At 39.2% G+C, this 11,971-nt stretch overlaps 1 protein-coding gene across 1 annotated transcript; it reads left to right on the plus strand.

The window, feature by feature from the left end:
- Nucleotides 1-1,381: 1,381 nt before the first annotated feature.
- On the plus strand, nucleotides 1,382-6,341 carry LOC149113602 (uncharacterized). Its single transcript, XM_089287362.1, has 6 exons — nucleotides 1,382-1,397; nucleotides 1,696-1,719; nucleotides 2,512-2,641; nucleotides 4,933-5,035; nucleotides 5,529-5,610; nucleotides 6,244-6,341. The coding sequence occupies exons 1-6, from the start codon at nucleotides 1,382-1,384 to the stop codon at nucleotides 6,279-6,281; spliced, it is 393 nt and encodes a 130-aa protein (XP_089143488.1). The 3' UTR covers nucleotides 6,282-6,341.
- The last annotated feature ends 5,630 nt before the right edge of the window (nucleotides 6,342-11,971 follow it).

Genomic DNA, 11,971 nt, shown 5'->3' on the forward strand with positions numbered 1-11,971 from the left:
TTGCGGCAAACAGAATAATTTTGAACAGTAAAATTTAGAATATAGGTAACTTATTTGAGTTTAGATCTATCGTCAATTGATTTACTCTTTTAAGCAACCTGCACGAAATTGTATCAGAGTTCTATGATCTTGATGTGGGCACTGTGGAGAGGATTGAGATAAGACCAAGAAGAGTCAAAAACAGCTTTTTCGGAAGTGATACCTGGAACCTTAACGAGGTAGGTAGGAAAATGGTAAAGTCTGCATACGAGCCAAGTGGCCCATCAGGCCGGAGCTTATCCTGGTTTCAGCAGCATGAAGTGACCAGGAGTATTTCTAATCCCCCCTGGATGGGATGCTAGTCCATCGCAAGGTTCCGTGAGAGTAAAGTGTCTTGCCCAAGAAAATAACACAATGTCCCGGCCAGGGACAGAGGAACAGCAGTGTACGACTGCTTTTATTATTATTAAATTCCATTCCACACACGACATATAATACTTATTATAAAATACATTTAGTACAATGCATTGCTCAGTTATATATCATTACTTTGTTTCCATGCGTTTACTAATTTATGAATGACACATAAATTACCTACAATACATTACTTTCTCACTTACCTACCTACCTATCTACCTGCCTACTTACTTCATTTATGCTTGCTCGCTTACGTTTGCCACCGGTGGGCGAAAGACTGGTTTATATTGACAAACAAGCGGAAAAGATGCGCATGTTTAGACCTGGTATCTGCAGTAAGAGTAATACAATAAGTAGCTCTAAACTAGCCATTAATTTTGTGTCACTCAAATGCTCAGAACATGTCACTTAAAGAATATTTGGTGTGTTTTTGTATCAGGTAAAGGTTACAAAGGGAGACGAAACGCGAACTGCAGTGTTCAAGGAAACTATTCCAGTATGGCCCTCCGACATCCGCTGGTATTCTGGTACGTCCTGACGCCAAAACAACAGCTGGAAAATATTATTTGTTCTAGAAATCTAATGCCCATGTGTACTCTTAAAACTAGACCTTATTCAAGCTAAAACTTTCCAATGCACCCATAGTAGTCTAATTGGTAAGTAATTGGTTTGGTTTTGGTTTTAGGACACTCAATTGAAAACCACTCTATGCTCAAGGTTTCCTAGTACCGTATGATAATTTTCTGAACTCTATTATTAGTATAGGAAATCGTATGAAAGCGAGTGCAATTAAGGACTACACCACGAAAATGAAACCTCTCTAATTGTTAAAAAATTGTACGATTGCTCATTCCTGGCTTATTTATTATACGCCTACCCGCTATATATTATGCATTGTATTGGATTTACTTTTAAGTGTGATTATGCATTTGATATATTTTATCCACTTTAACTGGTAGGTTACTTAGATACTAGTTAGTTACACATGACCCCTCAAGCATGTAATGCTTTTAATCTTATCGTATTTAAATAAAGGATTTTACTAACTTACTTACCTCCTCCCCCGAAAGTTGACGCTCACGCGTTCAGCCGTCTCTTCTCGCGGAGGAACGTAGACCAGACTCGAGAGAGCGGCGGAAATCGAGCCTTCATCAGAGAAGGCAGAATAATTCTCCTATTCATGCTCTCTTGACCGCACTGCGTAATAATAGTGGCATATGGCCATTATGATATTAAAGTGTAACACAAACAGCTTTATGAAGTCAATTTAATAAACTTATCTCGTATTTTGCTTTGCAGTTAGAGCCTGGCTTAATCCATACGGTAAGTAGAATGAGAATGACGCAAAAAAGTATAAATAAATTTAAATATGATGAAAGAAATTATTGAGATAAAGTTAAGAAACCATTCTTATGAGGGTATTTAGAGCTACTTAGAAGCCGCTGCGTACAGAACCACTGTGTTTTGGCCTTGGACCTGAAATTCTCAGTCGAAAGCTTTCAATCGTCAACGGCTTAAAACTGTATATATTGTATCAACTTCGGTGATTTACAAGGATTTCCGGCCCTGAGAAAAGCCGAAATTGAACATGTGAGTAAACCTACGATAATTTAACTGTAATGATATCAATGACGTGATGTTTGATATCAAGGCATGCTTGACCCTTTCACTGTACTTAAATTTGTTGGTGTTAATCGAAACATCTTCAGATGTTCCTCGAAAGTCTTCTGCAACTTCGGTAATCTTCGGAAATTTTCGGAAAATGTCTTCGGAAACGTGCGTGGGCTTAGGAATCGTTTGGAGAATACTTAAAAATTTTCGGAAACTGGTCGGAAATCTTCCAAAAATCGTCAAAAACGTCGTTATTTTTATGTTTATGTAACAAACAAAATAATACATGGTTGCTTTTAGATATGGAATTTCTATTCTCGTGTTCAACTTTATATCTTAGGAGTGAGCGCAGTTCACTCGTAAGATATCCAGTAGAACACTTGAAGTTCCTTATCTACGATTACCCATGCATACATGTACGTATCATTCTAGAAAAAAATGCATGTGGAGCCTGTCTTATTTCATAGCATGCTCCTTTCATGTTCATTCTGTTTATTTCAACAGTTTCCTACTCGGTCAAAGTTTACGGATCGGACACAGAGACTAAAAATATCTTGTCACTGGCTGTTGTGATTGAAGGAGAAGATAACACAGAAACTAAATTCAAATACTTGACCAACAAAGCGACAGAAGGGTATGAAATGTTCATCATGTCTTCAGCCGAAATGGCGGGTCCCGGTCGGGGGGCTGGAGGGGGGGGGGGGGGGGCTGGTATAGCTTAGCATGTTTAATAAATTGATCAATGTTTATCCTGGCAGCTGGGAACACAATACGTTTGGAATCAGAGAGAACTGATACCTTTTATAGGTGAAGAAGGGGGAGACGGCATGGCCGAGTGGTTAGGGCGCTCTGACCACTAAGCTGGATTTGTTTCTCAGTAGACCCTAGTTCAACTCTTCGGCAACGCTTGTAAATAGCCAAGTGTTCTGCCTCCTTCCAGTTGGGATTTGCAACTATGTTATGTTCATTTGCAATATTTGTTTCATAAGGTCTAGATAGCAGCAGACACGTAAAGATTTTGAGGAAAACGACCAATTTTTTAAGTTTAAAAGACATGTTTCGACAGAACTTCTGTCATCTTCAGTTGAATGAATGATTACAAAGCAAGTTGAACAATAAGTAGTACTTTTGTACAGGACATTCAATCTTTATCTATGTTTGGTAAATTTATGGTTTCCTTCGATGTTGAAAGTCTCTTTACTAACATACCTCTTGAGGAATGTATTGATCTGGCGGTCAATTACATTTCCGAGGGCAATCCTGACCTCAAGTTAAGTAAGCCTGAACTTAGAAGCCTTTTCACTGTAGCCACCGCCCAGACCCATTTCTTATTTAACGGTTCTTTCTATGACCAAATTGACGGTGTGGCCATGGGGTCTCCCCTTGCTCCCGTATTAGCCAATCTTTTTATGGGGCATCATGAAAAACTATGGTTGGAAAATTTTCAATATTCTAAAATTTTATTTTATCGTAGGTATGTTGACGACACTTTTGTTTATTTCACTCGGAGCACGATGCTGTTATATTTTTTGACTACATTAACTCTAGGCACCCCAACATAAGGTTTACTATGGAAAAAGAACTTAATCGCAAATTACCCTTTCTAGATGTCCTTATTGATAATAGTGACACTAATTCCTTCCTAACTAGGGTTTACCGTAAGAAAACCTTCACTGGGTTATTAACTAATTATTTTAGCTTCACCTCGTACTCATTTAAAGTAGGTCTCATTAGGACTCTTGTTGACAGGGCCTACAAGATCAACAACACTTGGTCGGGGTTACACGAGGATATAACCAAGCTTACTGAAATTCTCAAAAAGAACCTTTTCCCTGCCCATTTAATTGAAAAAGTGGTTAACCGTTACATCACTGGGACCCATAGCAATCATTGTCCCCGGGGCTACCCCCTTACCACCTCGCCCACGTTTTACTTTAAGCTGCCGTACATAGGCCATTTCTCTGTCATCACTCAGAAGAAGATTCGACACTTAATCAAGCGCTATTGTAATGATTTAGACATGAAATTAGCTTTTTCTTCCTTTAAGATAGGTAACCTTTTTGGTGTGAAAGACCCTATCCCCGGCGGGCTTCGTTCACGTGTGGCTTATAAGTTTACATGTGCGGGCTGTAATGCCTGTTATGTCCGCGAAACCTCCCGACATATTTTTCCACACGCGTACGTGAGCACTTAGCCGTTGATAGGGCCTCTCACATCTTCAAACAGCTTCAGAATTCTGAACGTTGTCGCTCATTGTGTTCAATAGACTGCTTTCATATTTTAGATCACGCCACTACCAGCTTTCAACTCAAGATAAAGGAGGCTATCCATATTCAAAAAGAACTACCTTGCCTCAATCAGCAATTACACCATGTAAATCTAAAATTATCCTTTTAATATACACCTTTTCACGTTCTGTTGTTAATATTTGTCTCAATCAGCATTTTTGTCTACTTATTATTCAACTTGCTTTGTAATCATTCATTCAACTGAAGATGACAGAAGTTCTGTCGAAACATGTCTTTTAAACTTAAAAAATTGGTCGTTTTCCTTAAAATCTTTATTTGTTTCATCATTTGGTTTCTTTGGCCCTGAAAAGCCCCATCGGGGAAGTAGTCAATTAATTAATTTATTTATTTATTTAGTTAGTTATTTAGTTATTTATTTATTTACTTATTTATTTATTGATGTAAAAAGAATTCCAGCAGCGCCCACAAAATGCGATTCCGGTCCTCTTTCTCGTCCCCAGAGCCTCCGTTTCTTTTGGTCATGTGGTCGGCAATTTTAAAACGAGTAGCACTGGGATCGAGAACTGGGACTACCGATGATAGCTCTCGTCAAATTTATCTCCCGTACGGTTACAGGGAGGAAAAATCTATAAAAATCGGTTCTTATTGCCAATTTTCTCTTGTTTACTCCCTTTAGTAACCAACTCGTCATCAAAGGCAGTTTCAGGGATATTAATGTGGGTATTATGGAATGGATTCGGGTAAGAGCAGCGACAACAATTGATTGGACTCTTAAAGAGGTACAGTGATATTTCCGGTAAAAGTATCTTTAGTGACGTAGTTCAAAAAGTTCAGGCACTGGCACTTGAAGTAATTTGCCTCTACAAAAGTTAACACTTAGAGCGGTTTTCAATTGTGTATTGTAAAACCAAAACCGATGACATCCCTCTGACCAACCATGAAGGAGGTAGCCAGTCCAATTAACCAATCAACACTCGAAGCAAATGCATGAAGTCGGCCCGATGCGCGGGAAAATCTGCGCGAACGAGTTTTACAGGCCTGCAAATGATCTCGGGACTGCAAATCATCCCCAAATTGTACCGCAAATGATCCCCCGACCAGAAGTTGTCGCTTCGCTATTTTAAGCCAATTACTTAGCGTGGTAATTTAAAACCAAAGAAAATGGCCTGCTGCATGATCTACTAGCACTAAACTGAAACTTTACTCCTGCCTCTACCCCGTTTTATTGATTCCAAGGGTCGCCGAGTAATATTTGTTTTGCTTGTGTATCAGGTAAAGGTTACAAAGGGAAGGGAGACGGTAACTGCAGTGTTCAACAAAAAGACTACCGCATTTAATCTAAATAATTATCGAGGTAGGTCAGATCAGCTGACTTGAAACTACTCAAAATAGTATTTACTTTTTGTTTTTGTTGTCAGAAGTGTTTTAGCTCTCGTAAGCTTGTAATATTTTTTTTCCTGCTAGCAGCTGTTATTGTTTTGAGGCTAGGGGCATTGTTTCTGTTGTTTTGTCTATTGTCCTCTCAAAGGGTATCAAGCCATTCGTATGAGACCTTGCGAGAGCTACCACCCGACCCCTTGTTGTTGGTTCCCTAGACTCAAGTTGTTATGGGAACACGCTTCACTTCTCGAATACAGCCAATTTGGGTTTTAATTTTCCTAGCTAGCGGTCCGAATTACCATGAAAGTATTGATCAAAAAAAATTATGACAACACTTCGAAGATAGAATTGATATTCCTACTTAATTCAAGTCCTATTTTTTCTTTTGATTTCCACTGTGTATTGGTTTCGCGTTTTTCATCTATCTGTAGGAAATTTGGTGGCCAAAGATAAATTTTATAACATTAACTGAGTAAATAAAGCAGTATCGGACTAATAATAGTTTCGAGGAAAGTTGGCTGTATAATGCTGTAAGCTGATTAAAGTTCGAACTAATAGAGCCAGTTATTGATTATCAGTTAAAATGATTTTGCATTTTGTTTTGCAGCTAGGGCACAGGCGTCTAGCCCACCGTCTGGGTCATAACGGTCAGCGGAATGGGAACGGAGCACAAATAGCATGCGCATAATCTGCAATGAGAGAAAACGAGTGAAAAAAAAATAAATAAAAAATTTATGATTGAAGTTTCTTTTACGACTTATTCAAGTCCAGTTCTTAAGTTTCACGGATTCCCAGACGGTTACAGTGAAATCGTTATTTCTCAGTGAGTTTGAAACTTGCTCGGTATAAGAAGGGACTTTAGATATCTTGAGCGCTTACCATCTGTGTAGAAAACCAGCAATCAAAATGAGAAGGGATGAGTGTGTACCATTTGACAACATTTGAAAACCTTCCATTGGAAAGGACATTCTCGACTCCAGAGCTACTCTCTTTTGCGCATGCCTGATGGCTTCGTGTCTTATATACCTAGTCCAGAACGCGAAGGTCTGAAGCGGGAATGGTGGAAAGGACTGTTTCCATTTCCCAGTTTCCCACCGAAACGACTGCGTATTTCCCGGCGGGCTGAAGTTGTCTTCCAATTCACTACAGAATCTCCTGCTGCCAATTCCCCCGCTAGAAGTACACTACCAATTTGTTTCCCTTTTGATTTTATACAACTGCTGCAATCACTAGCTTTCTAACCCCGCACGCAACCGGAAAATATCATTTGCGCACATGCAGAACTAAACAACACAAATGTAATATGGTTTACGTATCAAGACTTACTTAGAAGCACGCATAACTATGGATTTTCACACGGTAATAACCTTTTAGGAATGCTTTCGCTATTTTCCAAACAATATAACATGCTTTTCGAACGCATATTTCACCTCTTGGTATTAGAACCCTGTCTCTTAAACATTGGATGGAAATATAATCCCTAACATGTGAGTCATGGCTCATAAACGTAGTGCCAACTTGCCACGACGTCTAATATTTGGGTCCAATAACTTGTTATGTAGTGCCTTGGTAGTTTTTGGCTGATATCAAAAGATACCACAGTCGCCAAAACCTTCATCTCTCGCTAATAGAATCACGTCTCTTTCACGGGTCGAAAAAGAGTATGATGTCAAACTTTGGATAGGTATTACTTATATTCCACCATCTTGAAACTAGATTTAACCTTTGGGATCTAATATCTTTTACTGTAGGACCTTGCCAACAGTAGTCCATCTTGATATTCAGTCCGCAAAAAGGACCAAGGTACAACACAAAACGTTATTAGACTCGAAAAAGTGGACATAGTTTTAAGACAAGAATTGGTTGGAAGCTGCCGGCAGGTTGGTGAAAAAATGCTGGGAAACTTGGAGTGATAAATTACAACATGGCTTTTAACATAGTATCCAGTCTCGGACCACTTCAAGATTATGTAATCTACTGCTCATATGGTGTTTGTAAGCTTAGACAACCCCTGTGCTGTTAAATATAGAGACTGAGGGGTCACAAAGCCACCGCGCCCTAAAGGTACTATTACAAAAAAAACAAATATTTGCTCTTTCCCTGGTCCCCAGGGCTCCACTTCCTTAAATCCACGGTCTTTTTCAGTCTCGCATGGAATATAAACAAAATACTTGGGAAGAGTGTGACTTTTCCGTCCAAGTACTTTAAAAGTGTATGCCAGCGAATTTTACATTGTGGACCTTACAACCCGTTCTGCCTTTTTATTAGTCCGTCAAGCGAAAAGGGACAGAAACAAAACGCATGTGATGACATAAGGCGTGCGCGAGAACACAAGCGGCCGAGACGCGCCCGCATAATGTGACGGAGGTTTAGCCGGCCGCATCATACAGCAGATGGTTTCAGGGGCACAGCACAAGGGCGCGCTCCGTGTTCGTGTATCGCGCTTTGAGTATCGGAGCTCTGCCCCGCTAAACCACCTGCTGCGGGCTACAGAAATCACAGGAGAACCTGATGAGAGCAGGAAGACTTGTTTGTCCACAGCCATTTCTTCTTTTCTTTCTAAGTAAGCGCGAGTTCCATTTCCCGAACAACGCCGACTGGTAATCGAGCCTAGGCTACGCCTTACGCACACCCCCCGTGAGCGGACATCGGTCAAGAAACATCTCAGGTTTTATTTCCCATGAGCGGGACCCCCTCCCAGCTGGGTCTTTTTCACTTGCTAAAAGCGTACGCTAAACGGAAGATTTGTCTAACTCCGTAAACACGTTACATTATACTGTGATTAAACACAAGGAAGTTCTACTGAAGTCTCCTAAGCATGCTCTAACGAAATATAAAATAAGCCCTTAAATAAGGGGACGTTATTCCTGCGTGTTTGGGAGGTGTGGAGGAGTTTCTTTTTTTTTCACCTATCGGGCACCTTTCCCCTGCGAGACATGACAGAAAATCGAGCGATATAGCTTACATAAATGCAGAATTTTGAACATTTCACGATGTGGCTTTTGCAGAGGACAAATGGCTAACCTGTAACCTTCATTTAACCTTTAGCTGTGCGGTATTTTCGAGTGTTTTCTCATAAGAAACCCCAAGAAACCCATAGCAAAACCATTTAAAGGCCAGTGCAATTAAAAAAGCCAATCAGAAACCAGACCTTACCCACGTGGGTCAGGAAGCCAATAAGAAATAAGGTTTAACCTAGGTGTTAAGGATTACTCAATTTCGCGGGTCCTCTTCGTCCTTGAAAGTCTACTTTAAAATCTTGAATGGCGAGAAGAAACGGGAAATATTCACAGAATTCGAAGTTATATCTTCTAAAACATCTTAAACTTACAGTTTTCAAACTGCGTAATGGCTTTTTTCATCAAATTGAAAGTCACTGACAGTCAATGACGTAGTCGACGAAAGCCCGTGCAACGAAACAAGCCAATCAGCGCAGAGTAGTTTATCACGTGATGTGCGGCCGAAAAAAGCGCTGCTTTCAAAATTTCATTCCCCGCCAAATATGCACCTCGAAGGAAGTGAATTTTTTTCACTGAAGAAGCTCGGAATTTCTATTCTTTACCGACTTAATTGACGGTGTAACCAGCTTCAGCAACATTCTTGCAGTTACGAGAAGCTAACTGCGATAAACATGTGAGTGTATTATTGTTTCAGGCCACAAAATGTTTCAAAAATCAACACATGTTTGCGAGTTAATGTTGCTTCATTCGCGGCGAAGAAAAGCTCGTTTTCCGTTCACGTACGTTTTCCTCAAAAAATTATACGTACGAACTAGTTCCTCTTTAGTAATTAATTGTAATTTTGTATTTGTAGGCAGAGTTTGCCAGAGAAAATGAGAACATTGGTCGTACACCTCCGTACACAAATTTGCTGTACACTCGCCCTCGCCATGCCGGATTAAAAACCATGTTGACAGTTCACAAATCGACAGGTAGGCGAAATTCACTCGTTACACTTGAGCTAAATTTAAAAAAAGTAGCTGGAATTATTTTTATACGCAAAATTTTCTTTCAAGTTCCCTTATTATTCTAGAAATGAGGAACGCTAGAGAGTTCCCGCGCGAAGCGCGACGTTTGCCGCCAAACTGAACCAAAATGTTTCTCAAGTGGTTATGCGTTTTTCGCGGAATGAAATTTTTTTTTTCGAAGTCGCTCTATAAAGGTAAATTACTATTCTTTTCTTTAAATTATTGTTGCTGCTTCTAAATTCCGCAATTAAAAGTTAGGGAAAAGTGAAATTCCTTAGAAAGTCGCCATAATTATCTGAAGATGCGACTTACGATTTATAGTCAAATTTCTTGTTAGCACCTACGTAAACAATATTCTGTTTTGGACTATGAGCGTATTTGGTTTTGGAGCGATTTTACAATACCGGGCCACTTGTTAACATATCAAAAAGAATCATTCAAATTAAGTGAGATGCAAATGAGTTGTCCGTTTTTCTAAAATCGTGCCTAGGTTTTATGGGATCTTGAATTTAAGTTGTAAATAACGGCCTGAAAATGTTTAAATCAGTTATGTGACACTCGAGTTTCTAACACCGACTTCAACAACAGTTTGCTGTACAGATAATTACCATTTCCTTTAAAATCCTTAAACTTGAGTTAAGCAAAGTGCTTCTTTTAAAAACTTTAATTTCTGTACGTAGAGTTAATTACTTTTAATTACTTCGGCCGCTTTACAGTTCATGTAACTCCGCACACTCGCGTTCTGAATATTTTGTTGCGAACTGCATGAGACAAACATGACTTGGTAAATAATCTTGAAGGAAATAACTGGATCATCGTTCAATGAAAAATAAACTGACTTAATAGTTGTTGTATCGAGAAATGTGTTTTTAATTATAGATGCAAAGAAGCTTACATTATATTCGAGACCTACGTTTTCCTAACATTTTGTGACTAGAATAGTAAACCCATTCAAAGTCGGCTGAAACATTTGCGAGTAATTCAATTTACGGGTTTGAATGGTCTTTTTAATCCACAGTAACCAAATCTGATTCCAAAATCACTTTACTGTAATAATAATAATAATAATAATAATAACAATAACAATAACAATAACAATAATAATAATAATAATAATAATAATAACAATAACAATAATCATAATAATAAAAAACAAACAATAGACTGTAATATTCCAAAGAGCGAAATTTATAAAAATTGTGACATCAGTCTTGGTGATATCCTCCCACGTAGAACAAAAAAAAAAAATGCACACTTATAAACTTTGCCAGGAGTCACATCCTTTGTTCCACTTGGAACTTAAAGGATTAATCCAGTCAGCTGTTTTTAATTGTATGTATGATGTGTTGCAATTTCTGGAGCAAACTTGTTACCAGCATACCTTGTGTAATTAGTTCTTGTTATCTTTCCTTGGTTTAGTGTTTCTTGACCTTGGAGGAGGAACAGGCTTGGTCCATCACTTCAGCACCATACAGTCCACCTGTGCAAGACAAGGCCTGACTCTGACCTGATCGACTCTGATGGGGACATTATAAGATGCAAGGATAATGTAAGGGTGGGGAAGATGAAGTAACCTCTTCTCTTTCCCCCTTCCCATTGTCTACTGCTACTTATGATTTACTCAGAGGAGGAGAGTGGGAACGAGTCAGTTCAAAGATTCTGAAGGAAGACTCTTTTGCATATCTAAACATATGCAGTTGGTTGGTAACATTGATTGTGGGTTGGTAGGGGAGGTTTTAAAATACTGTAAAGCTCTGGATGAACCTTAACACTAAATTTCGGCCAGAGGTCAACAAACCTCTGATTCGGCTTAACTTAATGTAGTTAGATTAGCTAGTTGGGTCCCAAGGTTTTGGGTGGTTCCTCCCTTAAGGTTTGTCCATTGGGTTCCTTTTCAGGTTATTTCGGTCAAGATTCGACTTTTCTTCAATTCGATGCTGGGTCTGCTTTGAGGATTTATTCGGACAAGATTCAACTTTGTTCAACTGGACACTGGCTCTACAATGTGGATATTTTCGGCATCCACTTTGGCTTGACATTTTCATGACTGCGTCTCCCGCTTAGCTGCGCAATAAAAACTTTAATTCTTTCCATGCTTTACTTGATGACAGGGACTGTGATCAAGTGAAACTATTTCGACCAAAATTTTTCAAAAAACTTTTCATCATTAAAACCATTTCGGCCTAAAGGTTCAACCAGACATGACTTAAAAGTAGATAACTGGAGATTTCAGGTCATTCAGCTGAAAGGAGGAAGGCTGGTTTCCTACTCCTATGCAGTTTAGTGGCTTGACTGTGGTTGTAGCTAATAGTTAAGGCCAGGAATACAAAGCAGTTTAGGAGGGAATATAGGGGACAAAACACACACT

The sequence above is a fragment of the Orbicella faveolata genome, unplaced genomic scaffold (assembly GCF_042242905.1).
Source record: "Orbicella faveolata isolate gen_17 unplaced genomic scaffold, um_ofav_v1 contig_14, whole genome shotgun sequence".
Lineage (NCBI taxonomy): Eukaryota > Metazoa > Cnidaria > Anthozoa > Scleractinia > Merulinidae > Orbicella > Orbicella faveolata.